An 18,758-nucleotide genomic window follows, 5' to 3' on the forward strand; every position below is an offset into this window, starting at 1 on the left:
TGTATACACTACTACACACTCAGGTCCATCAAATGTTATGTTTTATGTTCCAGTTACTTGTTCTTGTTATGGGACTCATCAGCCTCTTATTGCTGCTGAATGACATAAACGTTATGTAAATGATATGAGGTTCAGTGTACTTATGTTGATGTTGCCCCTGTTGATGGGTGCTCCACTGTAGGTGTGAGTGCAGTCAGAATCAATAGCTCTCATATTTACTTGCAATATGATCCACACTCGCTCGTACATCCAGGGCTCCCTTCTCACTGTGATTGCGCTTTGATGTAATTGACTCTCCCACCTTTTCTGCTGTATGAGGTCCCTCGAGACAGTGTTTCTTTTTTTTTTTTTCGTGTGATCGTTTCAGATAAAAGCAATAAAATATGGCTGTGGGCTTTACAGCCAGCTGCCGCTCTGTCAGGATTTTTTAGTTTCACACATACACAGATGCAAACATCTCTGTGGGTTAAGGTTATGCTAAAGTCACTGTAAGAGCAGCACCCACAAGCCCTGCAGCCACCGTACACAAAGTGGCTATACAGAAACATGCACATTTAAGTGCATGTGTGCACATACTGTATATGCTACGTGTGTATACATGGTCAATCTCACAGCTATCAGAGCACCAATTGCAATCCATGCAGAGGCTTTTCAGATGCATCACTGATCTCCTGGCAACCACATGGAGGTCCTGCAGTGTTTTGGATGGTTTCAAATAATGATGCAATACACAGCAGCTAGGAAAGAGGAAAAATGTTGTGATATGGCAAAAGTAATATACATTTACATGTGAGTGTGTACAAAGCTGGAATTATGCTTCTTTGAGGTGCACGTAAGGGAATGTACATGGGTGGTGCAGTGGAACGTTTAGGAAACCACAGTGTAAAGAAATGCAGAAGAAATCAGGAGATGGAGATCAACCTCACCATGGACACTGTAAACAAAGCACTACATCCTTGAACTAAGTCATACTTAATTCAAGGATGTAGTGCTTTGTTTGGATTTAACAATGTAAATGGATGATTCAGTGACAAGATGGGGAGAGATATTAAGTGACTTGAAGAGGAATTTTGTTTCCTGTGTTCTGTGAGAAGATCAGTTGTGGTATTACTATGCTGAAATGAATGAGCAGATCCTAGTTGCATCCACCTAACACCTGACTTGATGTGCAGATTTCCACTGTGCATTACCCATAATGCCCTTCTCTGCATATCTCCACAAAAGCATAATTCCAGCTAAAGTGCAGATTGCAGAGTTACTGTACATTTGTATGCAGATTTGGTTTGGACCACTACAACTTGTATCTTAGGTCAGCAAAATTGAAGTGTTAATCCTAATCCTAGCTAATAAACTATGTAAACACAACTTAGATTAGATTTTGTGTTTATATGTGAAGTGATGAGGTCTTAGTCCTAGACTTTAAATTCCATCCACGGTTCAAAGATTTAAAAATGCAATCAGTTGTTCGCTCAGGCCCATGTGTAGCAGATCTCCACTAGGGTTGCCAAAGGATGCGTTACATCACCTGAAAGCTCTCTTTACGCACATACATGCAATTCATGAGACACTAAAGCACAAAGTCAATCCACCCGCTGCAGCATACCACAGTTCCCTGCTCTTGTCCTTCTCCTAAACACACAATTAATGAATAACACACTCAACCTAAAACTACAGTAATTTCCCCTTTCCCACATACGCACTCACAGTCCACAGACAATCTTTGACCCCCACCCTCCCTCTGACTATTGTTTCTGTATGTTGTTCTTTATATTTAATGCATGCTGGACCCCCTCAGTCAGGTCATGGTTGTCCAGAACGCCAGGTATGTGACTTGCCCACTTTGGCACTTTGGTTCTGTTTTGGTTGAAGTTTGGTTGTCAGTTTGGTGAAGGTAACAAAACATCCAGGTTGATTTCAGAGACTCATTGATACCAGTCAATTAGCTTAGTCCCACTAACTCCTTTCACCCTGGAACAATTATGCATTTTCCCTTAGTCCTCATGTCATGATGTTCCCCTCACCTTTAGGCTTAGTGTCTTTGCATTGCATTTTGAAGGACAAAAATCCCAAAATATTAACATATTACCATGTCTTTAACATAACACATATAAACATATAGTCCTCTGTGCTGACAATTCACGCTTTCCCAGCTAACTGTTGTTTTTTCCTGGTAGATGGTCTGTTTTTGTTCCTAACCATTGTAGTTTGAAACCCTAACACTGAACCTGACACACTTTAGTTTGTCCCTTTTTTGTGATTAAAATCCCTCAGTAATGTCCTACATCGTGCCCCAACATCGTACTGTGCCCTCAATGCCTCGCCAAACTCAGTACACGCTCCCATTATTTTTGCTCCTTATTCATTCCATTACTTTCCAATAGACAGTAGATTGTCCTTGTCTTTTCCACACTAACTCTTACAGACTTACTCATATCCGACAATCTTAAATCAAACCCGACACACTGCAAAAAACATCCATCTTAACAAGTCATTCATTCTATTCCAGTGAGTCAACTGTGACATAAAATATTTTTGCCCTCAAAACAAGTGAAATAGTGAGTGAAGTCATATTATGGTACGGTTTCTTATTACTGCAAATTAACTTTAGATTGGAGAAAAAAATTGTCAGAAATGAGACTCTTTTTTTACTTGTGATTGTTTTCACTTGTTTTAGGATGTAGAATTTTTTATGTGACTAAATGACTTGATGGACATCAAAATGGACTTTTTTGCAGCACACCCCAACATTGTACCCATGCACGTAGGCCCATACATTGTTACCGTCCAAACAATGTGCATCACATTCATTCTCTCCCCTCTACTGTCACTTTGTGCCCTACTCCAACATATTGTGGTGACCCACTTACCTGCAGGATGTTTGCATGTCTCTCACCATTGTTGTGATGTGTTCCCCCAGTGCTGAAAACAAGAGGAGGTCCAAACATGCGGGCAAGAGTCTCAACCCTGAGTGGAACCAGACTGTCATATATAAGAACATCCACCTGGAGCAGGTACTGGACATAATCAGACACACACAGAGGTGCATATACAGCATCATATTTCTTTTTTATGCTTGCACAAAAGTAGCATTTTGAGCCAGCACCATGGACCTGCCGTCACAGTACATCTAAAAGGTTTGATAGTGTAATTTACAGAGTGTGTCTGAATAACTAGTATACTTTCTATCACTCTACAGCACAGATTTAATAGGCACAAACAAAGCACTAAATATGTCAATTTCCATATTAAAAATGATTCAAAACACAAATATTGCCTTTTATCTCCTGGCATGCTGACCAGTATTGTGCCCATTGGTTTTAGTAGAGCAGATGGATATGCCACTGGGATTTAATTATACCATGTTAGATCCCATTTTAGTTTTGTTGGCTCCACATCAATCATAGCGAATTTGTGAACGTCTGTTGTCTGTTTTTTAAGCTGCCTGATTGACTGAACATATTTTTCTTTAAGGTTTATTTTTCCATTGTATTGTGCACTCAGCCAGGATAGGTGACTATAAAGATACATTAAAGGAGCTATTTGTAAGTTTTGCTGTTGCTACATAGCCAGCGTTAGCATTAACAGCTGTTTACTTACCAGTCTTTCCAAGAGCTTCAGCCATTGTTGCATTTACAAAACAAGAGGAGGTTATAATACATCCTCTGAGCAGTGCTACATCTTCAGGGTATCTTCAGTATCCAAAAGTGACAAGATGGTCTGGCCGGACCAAGCTAGCTGGTTAGCATGCTAACTTCAGTAGAAGAAAAGAAGTGACAGAAATAGAAGCAGAACTAAAGGGTTGCTTTCCACCACTGGTGGCAGCACTTGGCAAGTAAAGGAAAAAAGTTTGATGCTGAACTACATTTCTTCTGGACTGGTAAGTAAACACCTGTTAATGCTAACATTGGTTATGTAGCACAAGCAAGACATAGAAATAGCTCCTTTAACTCTTTAAATGTGTGTGTTCCAGCTGAGGAAGAAGACCCTGGAGGTGAGCGTGTGGGACTATGACAAGTGCTCCTCTAATGATTTCTTAGGAGAGGTAAATCTCTTTGACAATATGAGTTTGTATTCAGTTCTGTGCCAGTACGTTTTCATGCATATGCCCAATAAACTGCTGTTTCTTCCCAGGTCCTTATTGATCTGTCCAACACGGCCCAGCTGGACAACATCCCGCGGTGGCTCCCCCTGAAGGAGCAGAGCGAGGGGGACCACCACCGGCGCCAGGGTCGACACAGTTCCTCTAAACCCTCCTCACTGCACTCCTCTCCCAAAACCACTGGCTCCTCACATGATATTCAGGATTCCCCAAAATCATCTGTCATCAAGAGCCGAAGTCACGGGATCTTTCCAGATTCGTCCAAGGGTAGGACACGATGAATTCCCCTCTCCCGCTCGACTCGATCACCCTCATCTCCCAACAACCCCCTGTACTTTCTGCTTTTCTGCAATTCTGTTTCCCTCTCCTCTATATTTGCTCTTTCCTCTTCTTTATTCTTCACACTTCTCTTACATTGTGTTCTCTTCCTGTCACTGCTTCTCACTTCTGTTTTTTCCTTCTATCTCAGTGTCCACCTCTGTCCACCTGTTTCTCTCTCTGCAGTCCTTTCTTTCTACCAGCACCTTCCTCTGCCCATTTTTGCACACCCACCGTAGCTTCAGCTTCATGCTTTCTGCTTTCTCATGGTCTGTTTTCTCGGTTACCATGATGTCACCCAGCTCAGAGGCCTAGCCTTAGCTTCCCTCTATCTTTCTTCTAACAAAGAGGGCAACGTGGCCGTGGAAGGCTTTGAATGTTCCCCTAATTTAGAAAATTAACCATCAAATTTAATAAGGATGCTAAACGATCATAGACCTCTAGGCGGTTACCATGCTGGCTAGATGCAGTATCACCAGCAACTCATTCACCACAAGTGTTAAACTAAAGGTAACAGCCTCAGTCACTAAAGTAAAAGATAGCTTTTTTTAGTAATTTGGTGAATCTGGTTGTTTTAGATACGCAGGTGCCCACTATCGAGAAATCTCACAGTAGTCCTGGCACATCGAAGCCTTCCCCGTCTGAGGGCCAGAGCCAAAGCCACAGCCATGGACACAGCCAACACTCTCGCTCGCACGGCGCTTCACGCTCCAGCAAAAGCGCCGCACGGCAACACCATCAGGACAGTGGCACTGGAAGCAGCGGAGGCGCTGCCATAGCAACGGGTGATGCCCCACAGCAGTCACAGCAGCAGCCGCCGCAACGCCTCCAACCAAGTAAACCAAGACGCAAATAAAGCCTACGCAGCATGGCCTCCTCGCACTCATCTGTTCTACCTTCTGTTGAGTTTTTTTTCTGTTCTTTTCATTTCCTTTTCTATTCTTGGTTTCCTTCACCCTTTACACCCTTTGGTCCTCTTCCCTGTTGTACTCACAGTGTGTCAACCTCTCACCGCTTCTCTTCTGTGTACTCACAAGTGTGTAGAGCCAGCACCTCACCTGTACTGTAGCACACTGTCTTTCCTAAGTTTGACACCCGTTCACTGAAGCCAAAGAGGCATAATGGTTGCTTATAAAAGGCCACTTCTGACTACTAAAAAATCTTTAACTATTCAACACAGTAAAGAGGCTTTAAATCTTATTCTTTTTTAATGCTACTGTAATGAAGTTAAACAGAAATAATTACTTTTACCTAGGTTGAAGTTAGGTGTTTGCTGTTTTCAATTCTAATTTAAATACATTAACTTTACATAGGATAAGTAGAAGTCTAAAAGAAAGGAAAATCTGAAAAAGAAATAGAAGGGAAAGGGAAAACAAATCAGCAAAATCTGTCAGTTAATTTCAGAGCACAGTGACATCTCAAGCTCACTTTTAAATGACAAGACCAGCAAATTAAAAACTTTGTTGCAACAAGATCAGTTAATGGAGTTTGATGGGAAAGAGTTTTCACTTCCAAGAGAGGTTCCTGCTGCCAGTGAGCAGGTAAATAATCTGGATTGACTGATCCATCTTTAAAACTGAAGAAAGTTGCAATCCTAACCCCCTCCCTAAGATATCATTAACCTCTTTTGGTATTTTTATTTTCTTATTTTTTTAGTTATTTTTATTTCTGTTTATCAACAAGCAATAACCAGCTTTTCTGAAGCTCCTCCACTGAGTTGGCTGTGCATGCAGTCCGCCACCCCCCTTTTTTGTTTGAATAACTACCGGACTACCCACAATGCACCTCAGTAGATGCTGCACACCCCGCCCTTTAATGACATGCGGGAGGGGCGAATGTGCACCGCACACTGTGGCTGCATGTGATTGACAGTCAAGCTGGTTGCCATGGTGAAGATAAACCGCTCTCTGAATCTCCATCTTGCTCCTCCCCACTTGCAATCTTGAACTTCGACCCCATGACCTTTGTTTCCTGGCGTTGACCCCCTGACATCCAACCTGCGCCTGCGAAAACAAACACATCCAGGCCAAAGAGGCCGCCTCTCACTGAGGCACCAGAGACACAGCGTAGTGGGCGTGCTCACCATTCAGAGAGCCCAGTCCGATTGGCTGCCTGCCCTGCCATCGGTTGTGTCGGCCAAAGGGAGCAGAGCAGACGGCAGACACCTGACCCTCAGGAAAGCTGTGTCAGAAGAGAGGCCGCAGAGCATCGGAGGTGAGAGTTTGCCCAAGAGTCTCCTCTCTGTCGTGTGACTGCAGCACAGATGGAGCAAGGAGAGAGAGAGTGAGAGAAAGAGAGGATGCGATACTACTAACGCACACCTGCAGAAAGAGAGAGGGGAGTCTTACAAGCTAATGAAAGAGACAGGAAGGACAGAGAGAAAGTTGCACTCAGCCACATCACCAGAGATTCATGCAGCGAGGCACACTTCCTTCACGGCCACCAACACAGTTCACTAATACCAGGAAATGAAGGTCTCAAACTGTGATATGACTCACAGAGTTAACACTGTGCCACCGCCACATCTGCTGCGTCATGACTCCCCCACTGCTTCATTGAACTGGTATTAGTGAGCTCTTGCAATCCGTCAATGACATCGTGTTGAGTGGCCTGAAAGAAAAACGTGTCGGCATGGATCCTGTTCTGCACCACATCCTCGCATCTCATTCATACTCTACCACACTGCCTAATCAGCTGTTTCGAGAACAAAATATTGAAATGTAAAACATTTAAACATGCACTTTTTAAAGAATGACATCTAAAATATGTTGTATGTAAAACTTTTTTTTTTTTTTTACATTTATGGAAAAAGGTACACTCATAAAGATCCTTTAAACTTCTCCTGATATATTCATGTAATTTAACTTTTTAAACTAAATCAATGCTGAGACTGAGATATTAGATTATTATAAATAGCTCATATAGTGGACTAACAATGTCACTAGGGTCTACGTGCCTCTTGTTTGGTCTGCATAAACATGTCTGTGTGATATTTCTCTGGATTTATTTCTCTGTGTCATGTTAAAGCTTTATATGTGGGTTATTCCTGTCTTGTCTTTGTCTGAGAGAAAGATTCTAAGTAGACTGTTTGTCCATATGCTTCTTGCTAGTCCTCTGTGTTTGTGTGCTATTCATTATAATTCAGTCTTGTGTGCTTTAAATGAGTCTCCCTTTTGACTGCGACATGAGTTATTTTAAGTATTAAAGTTGTTTATGATGGATTTTAGTTGCTGCAGATATTAACTAATGCTTCTTGGCCCTAGTCTTTACGTTCCTGGACCTGGCAGAGGTGCAGTTTCTCTTCCTGTCTCTTGTCCTTGTCTTGTCGTGATGGATCTGGTCGTATCTCTGCACAGCTCGGTCGAGCTACAGATCCAGCGATGCCCCGGTCACAGCGGCCTCATTGGACAGCGGCCTGAGTGGCAGCGCCTACAGCCTATTGGATGAAGAAGCTGAGACAAACGAGGTGGACAGTGCCATCTTCCAGGTGCCCCGACTGTGAGTCAGCTTATTTGGCTTACTGTTATCTTAAGGCTGCCACTTTCACCTTTTGAATGTATTATAAATGTTTTTCTGTTACTCTCACTACTCATTAGTTATTTAAATCAAATATCTGCTGTGTAGTTTGATAGTTTCTCTGATTCCTTTCTCTTTAGTGGAAAGATCCCAAACGGCACAGATGTGATGAAATCTTCGATGGGACACAGTGACGCTGAAGGTAAGGCATACATGTATGTGTGTGTGTTCATGCATGGATGTAAAGCATACACTAAAACGAACATTTTGTCATTTCAAGGCAAGTTTGAAAAGCTCCAAACTGTTGAATTTTAACAAAGTCAACTTTTACCACAATCCTGTATTTGCATACAAGTGTCCCACCTCAAGGAACAGTAGCTATAGTGACAAATTACTGACCAATTAATAGAGTTGATTATTGGTTTGTTGATGGGCCAGTTGGCTAATCAAACAATTGGTGCATATATTATCCTGTAGATTTATTTCCCTTCCTAATCTTCAGAAACTACTTTTTGTTTAGGTGTATTTAGCTGGTTCCATAGCAAAATGTTTGTTCATCATTAACATCACACTGGATTTTGACCTTAAAAAGCTAGAAAGGCCTGAGGTTCGCCATCTCACCCTCACCTTTACAACAAAGACTGAATCTTAGTGCGCACACAAAGGAACACATTAACACATTTACACTTATCTGCCCTGTTTTTTCATCTTTTTACCTTTTCGTCATCTGCTCTGCTCAAGTCTTTTTCTGTCACTGTTACTGTCTCTGTAGCACACACACACATACACACACATGCACAGAGGCTACCCTTACCATTTGGCAGGGTCTTGTTGACCCAGCTTTCAACGCTGTCATTTTCATTCAGTTGCCACGGTAACAACAGGACAGGCAGAGCTCCTCATAACTTCTCCCCATCCTTGTTAAACAAATAAATGTGATTGCTTCCAGGCGATGTTTGATATGACACATTATGTGGGCACACTCAGTGTCCAGTAGAGGGCAGTCTCATAGAGCGGCGGCCTCATTTGACAGAGCACATGGGGAACACAGGGACACTGGGAGCAAGTTGATAGAATTGGCAATACATTTTTGTAGCTGGGAAACAACCTTAAATCCATCCATTTATTAACTGCTTATCCTTTTAGGGGGTTGAGGGGAACCTTAAATCCATATGTAGTGTATATTTGACTTCACCTAATTTGTATATTCAGGTAAATCCCAGGTAATGGGGGAGATAAAGATCGCTCTGAAGAAGGAGATGAAGACGGAGGGTGAGCATCTGGTCCTTGAGATTCTACAATGTCGCAACATCACCTACAAGTTCAAGACTCCAGACCACCTGCCTGGTAATGGACCATAACTTTACTATAAGCATGGCAGCACACATGCACCTTCCCATTTACGCTTCCACACACACAAAAATTCCCTTTGATAAAATCTCAACATACAGCACTTTGAAAAAACAATAGTTTCTAGATCTTGCAGCCTCTGATTTGTTATTTTCACTTATGTTCCACACTTGTGTAAAAACTCCTCAAAGTATTCAAAGATAATTTTATGTGATATGTATCATTTTTAATATCTGACAGCTGGGAAACCCACACAGGCACTTGTTTAGAAAGACTGGCATCTGACATACCATAAAATCCTTGCCAGTTTTTCTAGATGCTGAGCCACACGTGTTGTGATAGTGTCTTCCAGCCCACATTCCCTTGGAAAGCAGCATGAGGCATTTGATTTACGTACTCTCCAATAATATATCCTGTATGTGCAAGGTTACAGACACTATTAAGAGAAGAGTAGTTCACACCTGAACACACACCATGGACATACCAGGAGTATGATGCACTTGGACATGAACTTCAACTTTTACTATCACCAGGAAGTTGAATAACTGTCATTGTACTGGCATTTGTACTGAAAAAATGATATCTGACACTTAACAATAGTACAATTTATCACTATTTTACAGTATAACAAATAACAAGCCTTTTAGTTAACACCCTGAAAACTTAATGTGATTACTGTAACTGTCTTGTAGGATCAAAAACCAGCAGCATATAAATTACAAGGTCTGCTGTGGCATCTAATAAGTGGTATCTGTACACAGCAAGATTGAACTGGATTACATGTTAACACAACATTACAAAGACTGGACACGTGTCTGCGGTGTACACAGTGAAATCAGACTTCTCCTTCACAGATTGCCACCCACCTCGCCTCCTCCTCATAATATTTACATCCTAATATCCAAGCTGCCGGCCACTTGTTTGATTTGCATTCGCCCCCAGATGGGATCTGCACACAAAGCTTTATTTCCACTGAAAGCATGAGGCTGGTCCGCAGCACAGAATTCACCACTCCAACTCTAACACTAGCGCTTTAATGTTAATCTAGATATGTGCATCTGTATCTGTTTGGGTGACTGGATCTTTGGTGTTTCTTCTCTGCATATCGTGTGGTCTTACGTTTGACTTTCTAACCAACACCGGTCTATAGAGTTACAGCTCTCATGTTGCCCTCTAGTGGCTGGCTGCAGGAAAAAATGAAACTCCACCCACCTCCAATAGTAATAACTACAATCCATCTTCTACAGTCTGTAAAAAAAATATCATTGATTAACTCTTTTGGTGCTACTTTTTTAATTGAATAGTTCATCAGCTCTAATGTTTGCCTCTGTGGTGTGACTAGTTTTATAATAAATGTGTTAAATCATCTGTGCCTGCAGACAGTATGGGTACAGGGGGTATGTTTGCATAATTAAATATGCAGGCTTTCATGTTTCATGTGATTTTATGGTCATATAAGAAGCTTCTGGTTTGGGTTTCTGTGCTTTTATTCTGTTATGAAACACTATAAACATAACAAACTGGAAAACCTGACCTGATTATGACATAGCAAGTTTACATACACAAACAGGTGACATACAATATCAAAAAATAGCTTTGGACTCATGATGTCAGCTTTAAAACTGTGTATTTGTGTGTGTCTCCAGATCTTTATGTGAAGCTCTACGTGGTGAATATTGCCACCCAGAAAAGGATCATCAAGAAAAAGACCAGAGTGTGTCGTCATGATCGCGAACCATCTTTCAACGAGACCTTCCGTTTCTGTATGAACCCCACCGGACACTCTCTGCAGGTAATCCCACTCTCAGTTCCTTACACACACACACACACACACACATACACAAAAACACACACACTAGCTAATTGCTTGATTGCTAGCTTCCTATTAAGCTTACAGACCTGAGAGGGAAATTGAACTTCTCATCTAAATCTCAGCAAGGAAGCAAAAAATTGTATTTCCCCACAAGTAACCTGACTCCTTTAAAATGATCAGTCATAAGACATGTTGTCTTCTGGTTTTCTCCAGCTGTTCCTGGTGTCTAATGGTGGCAAGTTTGTGAAGAAGACCCTGATCGGGGAGGCCTATGTTTGGCTGGACAAAGTCGACCTTCGCAAGCGAGTGGTGAGCTGGCACAAGCTGCTCGCCAGCACCGCCCAGATCCACTCGTAGAAGAAGACTAAATCAAAAGAAAACCAAACCTGAGAGGGCACAAGGACTGGGGACACATAGGTCCAACATATGTAATGCTGGTCCACTCTTGTTGGGTGGGGGAAACGGTGGTTTGGGTACGGGACGGGGCAAAAAAAAATCTTTTTCTTCAATCTTTGTTTCAGGGCTCGGCCAGCTTGGGTTTTGGAAGGTGAAAAAGAAAGAGTTCTGGTGATGATTTCTGTCGTGTGGGACATTAGAAGGGGAAATTTATGTGTTTACAGGAAATGAACACATGTTTACAGGACATACAGTGTACAGTGGTGTGGCCAAGGCTGAGGAGAACACAAGTGCTGAGTTCGGAGGTCAAGTTGCGGAATCAACCAGGTATTACACACTTTAATTCACAAACACACACACACGCACATATGCACACAATTATTTATGACAACTTTGCACACGGCCACTCACACAGAAGAGAAATTTCAATTCTAATAGATACAGGGAATGGACACACTTGTAGATTCTAATTTTATTTATTTAGCTGTTTTATCCATGAAAGGTTTTCCTCATTGCTTTATTATGACCTGCAGAGTTTTATTGATTTACAAAGCATTTTGAGAATGAGATATTAAAGACTCCCCTACGGAGACCTCTTATTTATTTTTGTATTATGATATTTAGCATAGAGTTCTATCATTTGTCTTCTCCGCAATTATTTAAGTACTTAAAAATCTATCCTGGGAAGGAAACATAGTATATTTTATAACACACTACCTATCATTCCAGTTCAAGAGAAAAAAAAAAAAAAATCCCAGCAAGCATGTTTTTGAATTTATTAACCCCATCTTTTTTCACCTTAAGTGTAAACTAAGTTCTATCAAATTATTGTTTGATAAATGATAAATATTAATATATAGCAAATTGGACACTATATATTGTGCGCATGAGTCTATCTACTGTATTTGGTATGCAGTGCCACATGTTCTGCACAAAAAAAAAAAAAGTCACCTCTAAGGTTCACTTTGTAAATAGTGAAGTGTCATAGCTGGAAATGAATTATAACATATATAGATAGATATATAGATATCTTTATCACAGACAATCGAGTCTTGATGATTGTGGCATAGAGGTTTTATTTATCCATGACGCCCCTTAGAATGTGAGACATTTACTGTTTGAGATTTAAGCACCTCTTGTTTTTTTCTTTGTGAGATCCAAGCACATTACGAGTCTTATATCAGTCCTGCTTTGGTTCGTAAGGGCAGTCATCTCAACAACACATGCTTTTGTGGTATTTTGCACTTTTCCTGCTTAGAATGTAAAACTGATGCCATCATCCTGCTAAAAATGAGATAGACAGATTTTTATTTTTTTTTTCCAAGGTGAGGAAGTAGAGAGGTAAAGAAAAAAAGGGATGACAACAACATCAGGAGATATTGTAGCGAACAAAAGACAAATGTGCCGGAAACTATCTACGAAAAACCACTATTCTCATTCAAAGATACGACAATGCTATTCCAGTAGCATGTTGATGTTTTGTCCCAGCGTTTTTGTCAAATCTGTGTTGTCTTGATAATAACAGTTACACTACAAACTGATATAGTGTGTCTTTAGATATTTATCATGCCCACTTTGTCTTGAGGACGGTCATCCTGTGTGCTTGTACGGGGGTCAAGAAGCAGGGCAGCTGGTTCATTCAACATTTCCAGTCAAACTTAGCAGCGAAACTACACTTAATATCAGAGTGATTTCTATGCAACATCTACTGTATAAAGGTGGTAACTGCATCTGGACTTGCTAGAAGTGTGACACTTTGTGGGAGAGGAAACATTTATATTGATTTTTCTTTTGCACTGCTGTGTTTTTATGTCCTCCTCAAAATGGTTACTGCTTTAATATGATTTTTTTAATTTAATGTATTATTTTGTATTGCTATATGAACCTTTATTTATTGCCTGTGAGACTATTTCATATGTTGTATTATATTTGTTTACAGTACATATCAGGTGTACATAAAAAGAAGTTGAGAAATTTTGTTTTTATACACAATGTAGTGCTTGTTTACAATGTTTAGAGGGCCTGAAACTCAGAGAACCAACCTTTTTGCCCTTGTGCACGAACACACACTCACATACGGAAATAAACATGCAGAGATTCAGAATTTCACCTAGTTATGATTCAAGATTAGAAAAAAATAACATTCCTATTCAAATTTCCATCTTTTTATGCACTCCCCCTTTCAATAGTTTCATTTTCCAGTATGTGTATGAGAAATGACCGAAAAAAGAACATTGTAATCAGTGGACGTCATACCTGAAACTATAGTAGTTTTGAGGTCAGTGTGTGTTATTTTGTTTTTCTTATTTTTTATACCCATGTGCTTGTGTGTGTTAGCATTTTCATACCAAGTCCGTGCATGTCACTAGCTCCAATGCATATCCCTTCTTTTAAGTGTCGTCTGTCTAAAAATGCTGACTTTAAAATCTCTCGTCACACACAAAGAATCACACGCTCACACACACACACACACACACACACACAGATGCCATCTCTCTATTTCCAACCTTGTAAATACATAGCTTTTTTATACTGGGGTTTGGGGAGCAATAGGTCTTTTAGAAGACAAAAAAAAAGGTGTGTGATCATAGAAGTAACAGGAAGTTGCTTTTCTCTTGATCATTGTACAGTGGATAGACTGAGAAACGACTTTATGTCTGTCTATAGGGACCCAGATTCACCCGACCCTCTACACCAAACACTAAAGGTTTACCAGAGTCTAACTACACAGACGTCTATCTTAACAACTCAAGTAGTTGCAGGAGAATTTAAATGTGCTCACACTGGATGTTGCATGTTTCGTTGGTGGTTCATACTATTTTTGTGTCCAGATATTATTAAAGAAAAAAAAGAATGAGGTAGAGAAAGATATAGAACAAAATGTTATAGAGGGGGAACTTATGGAGAAAACTTATTAAAATTATCAATGATGTATGCTGACTGTACAAAGATTATGCTTGTAAAACCTGTCTGGTTTTTCACTTGTAAGTAAACAGAAAAAATCTACTGTCATGGTTTTGTGATTGTATACAGGAGGTATTGATAAATTATGCAAATTGTGCTGTAAAAATGGCTGTTGCCCCATGTCTAAATATTAAATATCAGTACAAATGAAGTGTTGTTGTGTATTGCCATTGACATATTCTCTATATTGATTTATTAGAGATACATTTTGAAAAACAGGGGTTTATTTTGGGTTCAGTTTTAAAATCCCCTATGTGGAGTCATAGCTTTTTTTTTTTTAGATGTGATACTAATTTTATGAAGTACCAGAATATAACCACATGATGGTGCCAAACAATTACATGTCCATGTTAACATTGTTGTAGAGCCTACACAGCCATGGGACATTGACACAGGTATTTTCAATTACCGGTTGATTGCTCCTCTTCTAAAGACCTTGTGGGTGGCTGGGTTGTGTTTGACTGACAGCTCCCCTCTCCTATGCTATAAGGTCATCCAACCTTAGGATGAGAGGAGGTCTCATTCCCACCTGGTTTGAGTACAAGGCCTTTATGCTCAAGATGTTAGCTCACTGCTATGTCTCAAATCAGATACTTCAGTCAGTACACTCACAGGTAGTACACTGTGTACACTGTATCCTCGCTGGCGTAGTGCGTGAGTTTCGACAGGGTAGTGTTGTCCCAAATCAAATACTGCTGGTGTGCAGTCACCGGAAAATTACGAACGCAACAGGTGATTAAGTTTGTGGCCCACCTGCCGGCTGCCTGGCTCAAACCATGCTGTTCTGTGTCATGCGACGCCGACGATGTGGTAGTGGTCCCTCCTCTATTGCTACGTTACCAAGATGACAACCATTGGGCGTGAGAATTGCAAATCACTTTTTTTTTTTTTTTTTTGGGACAAAATTTTTTGACCATTTTGAGTGCACCATCTGGGTACTTGTTTATGTGAACGCACCAGCTCTTGCACTAGTTAAGCTAATGCAAATCCGTTTCCCCCTCTCTCTTTCGGCTTTCGGTTTGTTTGCGACATCATGCAATATCCCTGGAGCATGTTCTCCACTTGCATCACAGACACCACTGACGCCCCTTCATTTATAGTTGATTTCCTCTTTAAGTTAAGTAACATTTTATTTGTCCTTGTTTTCTTGTACAAGGTTATGACATTATTGTCACTATTCTTCAAATCGCTCTCAGCTGGTACAAATTAAAGATGTGCTCTTTGTTGCTTTGGCACATCATAAAAAGAATATGCACCCACTTACTTGTGCATACATTTTAAGTGGCCTCATAAATCTGGGTGTCATTGGTCCTCTGTAGTCACTACTGATTTGTGTGCTGTGAGTGCAATACAGGCACATTTCAAAGGCACTTGAGAGGCGAGTGGTACAGGGCCAGACGTTGGTGAAAACAACTTAATTACGGTATATTTCCTGAGAGTTTGACCCATCACACAAATATTCATGAGAACGTTGGATTGCAAACTAGCCTCATTAACACACACAGTGTCTACAGAGCTCATTTGTATGTAGACGATGAGCTTTAGCATTTAATCTATCACAGAAGATTGGATGCAATTATTTGAAATAGTTACACTTTGGGTAAAATACAAGTTGTCTGTTTTAAAAGCATTTGGATTTGGTTAGGATTTCTTTATATCTTGGTCAGCAGTGACAGTTTTGGTGCCAAACAAGAGGTTGAAGAAGTCTGTGGAGCTGAGCAGCTGTGTTGTGTCCTGTTCACATCTTAGAGGTCAACATGTTTCGTAAACCACAGGATAGAGAAAGCTTTGAAATACAATCAAAGAACCTGTATTGGTTTACTATGTGACTAGGGATTCACATGACTTACAGTGATGAAGACTTCAAATATGAGCCTGTAGCTAGAGTAGATGAATTATGTGATGAAAGACAATGACCCTGATGAAAAGGAATTGTCACTCTGAGTTGCAGCTATTGGCTTTAAAGACTGGACATGTGTTATTTATTTCCTAAGTACAAAGTATTTTTGGATTGTTTTTGTGCCTGATGATGACCTACAGGCTTAAAATACAACAGATTTATGACTAGTAAAAATGTTACAAACAGAAACAATATTTTCATATAATATTTTCAGATTTGGACATTTGGAAAAAACATTTGGTGTTTCTGAGCTACATCTCACATCTTCCTGTCATTCATTTTTCATTTCTGTTTTTGTGTTCCTATAACATTATGACATAAGTGACGATAAGTTCAAAATATTTAAGCTTGATGTTTAATGGCAACTCAGGTTTAACTGTTCACACTCCCAAAATGTAAAGCATGCTTATAGGTAATTTGCCAAACCCTACACACACACACACACACACACACACACACACACACCCACACCCCACTTGATCTCATGAGGCCAATGTTCAGAGAAAATGGCATCAGATTTTGAGTGGGTTTTAAATTTGAATGCCAGCATTTGTATAATCCTACCTGCAGGGGGCATGAGGAACTCATTCTGCGGAGTCACCCAATGGTCTCTCTCTGTCGTGGATTATTTTTGGACCTTTGACCTGTTGTGTATTCCCTCTCTGCCAAATACATATTGTCAGAGTTCACAAGGAAATTGATACAAATGCACTGAATGTTTGAATACATGAATGCATTTTCATTTGTTGATGTTGTGTGTGTGTGTGTGTGTGCGTACTCGTGCTGCTGCCTTTGTGAGGACCAGTTTGAGTCATTGAGCCTACACAGTGAGGACATTTTGGCCGATCCTCACAACTTCAAAGGGCAGTTTGAGGGTTAAGACTTGGTTTTAAGGTTTGTGGTGAGGGGTTGGGTTAGGCATTCCCTTGTGATGGTTAAGGTGAAGGGCTAGGGAATGCATTATGTCAAGGAGTGTCCTCACAAAGATAGAAGTAAAAGTGTGTGTGTGTGTGTGTGTGTGTGTGTGTGTGTGTGTGCGCGCGCGCATGCGAGTGTGTTTACAGACTGTCGATGGATTACGTGTGTCAGCACCTGCTGGGCGGTGACTCTGCAGCTGCAGCTACAAACCACCTGCTTCTGTCTGCTGAGTCTGTCACAAACATAGACTGTACTTTTTTTTTTTTTTTTTTTTTTTTTTTTTTTTTTTTTGAACACCTACCTCAGCTCCTCACGCCTCAGAAAACATTTTCTCATCAAACATCCAGGAGATTTTCTGTTGGGTACAACATTTAGTCAGTATTTTACCCACCAAAGTTCGAATCAAAAAGGAAAATGAGAATTAATCGTATTAAAAAACTAACAGCAGATCTGCACATGTACATGGGTCCACACTTCAGAATAGAGTCATGTAATTCAGCTCCTTTGAGCGATCCACTTTCCTGCTTTTAAATGGCAGTCAACAGATGTTAGTCTGTTATGTGAGGCGTGAGGATGACTAATGCAGGGACTTTTTATCATATTGATGACTGAGTGTAATTTTTGTATGGTCACCTGTTGCTGATGCCACGTGACAGCTGTATATGGCTCAGTAAACAGCAGTGAGTCTCATCTGTACTTTTAAATAGAGAAAACATTTTAAATATAGAAGCGTGCTGAGGTGAACAAACTATATTCAGATAGTTTGACATTTGGCTGTAATAGGAAATACAGTCACCTTACAGTAGCTTTAAAAGTGAATTATTCACACTTGAAATTTGGTGTAGTGGAAGAAATAATAAATCTATGTATTTAGTGGATATGAGAGTGGTCCACTTTCAAAGACAAGGCTAGCTGGGCTCTGTGGGTTGGTTAAAAAAAATCTCTTAAGTTCTTAAGTACTGTAAAATAATAATACTGGGCAGTAATTTCACTTATTAAACACTTTCATCTATTTTTCAATAGTGTGTATCAAATCTCATGATGAAACATCTTATTTACTTTATTCCTCTGTTCAACCCTTTGCATTATTTCTCTCCAGAAGTGTCTGTCAGACAATGATATAAATGGCCTGGTTGACTTCTCCTATGCTTCTTTGCTGAAAACGCTCACATTTTGATCAAAGGGTGCCAGGCTTTTCCTGCCAGATCACGCTCTGTTGTCTACATTATACCCTTTCAGTCTCCCCCTCTCGTTTTATGTTCCCTGTGTTGTCTTTCATACTCGCCCTCTCCGTCTCTCCTCTCAGTAGCTCTCCCTCTGTTCTCTCCCTCTCTCTTTTTCTGATGGATCCCTCAGATCCTTCACTTCTAAAGATGTTTGTTCCCTTCTTTTGCCTTCAAAGATGTGGCCTGCGTCAGACGGGGGCCTGGAAACGCGCCGATGTCGCCCTGTGTCTGTGATTCACTGAGCATTGAGGCTGATCA

At 40.5% G+C, this 18,758-nt stretch overlaps 1 protein-coding gene across 2 annotated transcripts in view; it reads left to right on the top strand.

The window, feature by feature from the left end:
• pcloa (piccolo presynaptic cytomatrix protein a) overlaps positions 1-14,607 on the top strand; it is a 58,674-nt gene extending 44,067 nt beyond the window's left edge. The window contains exons 17-26 of one of the 2 annotated variants that reach the window (XM_071501926.1): positions 1,796-1,822; positions 2,918-3,011; positions 3,971-4,042; positions 4,132-4,366; positions 4,996-5,253; positions 7,774-7,915; positions 8,074-8,135; positions 9,146-9,280; positions 10,930-11,075; positions 11,310-14,607. In XM_071501926.1, coding sequence (XP_071358027.1) covers positions 1,796-1,822; positions 2,918-3,011; positions 3,971-4,042; positions 4,132-4,366; positions 4,996-5,253; positions 7,774-7,915; positions 8,074-8,135; positions 9,146-9,280; positions 10,930-11,075; positions 11,310-11,453 — 1,315 coding nt within the window. In that variant the 3' untranslated portion in view covers positions 11,454-14,607. Of the gene's footprint in view, positions 1-1,795; positions 1,823-2,917; positions 3,012-3,970; positions 4,043-4,131; positions 4,367-4,995; positions 5,254-6,442; positions 6,632-7,773; positions 7,916-8,073; positions 8,136-9,145; positions 9,281-10,929; positions 11,076-11,309 lie in introns of both variants that reach the window. The other variant, XM_071501927.1, reaches the window with a different exon arrangement.
• The last annotated feature ends 4,151 nt before the right edge of the window (positions 14,608-18,758 follow it).

The sequence above is a fragment of the Trachinotus anak genome, unplaced genomic scaffold (genome assembly GCF_046630095.1).
Source record: "Trachinotus anak isolate AG129_WGS33_773 ecotype Australia unplaced genomic scaffold, CSIRO_AGI_Tana_v1 ptg000018l, whole genome shotgun sequence".
NCBI classification, from domain to species: domain Eukaryota; kingdom Metazoa; phylum Chordata; class Actinopteri; order Carangiformes; family Carangidae; genus Trachinotus; species Trachinotus anak.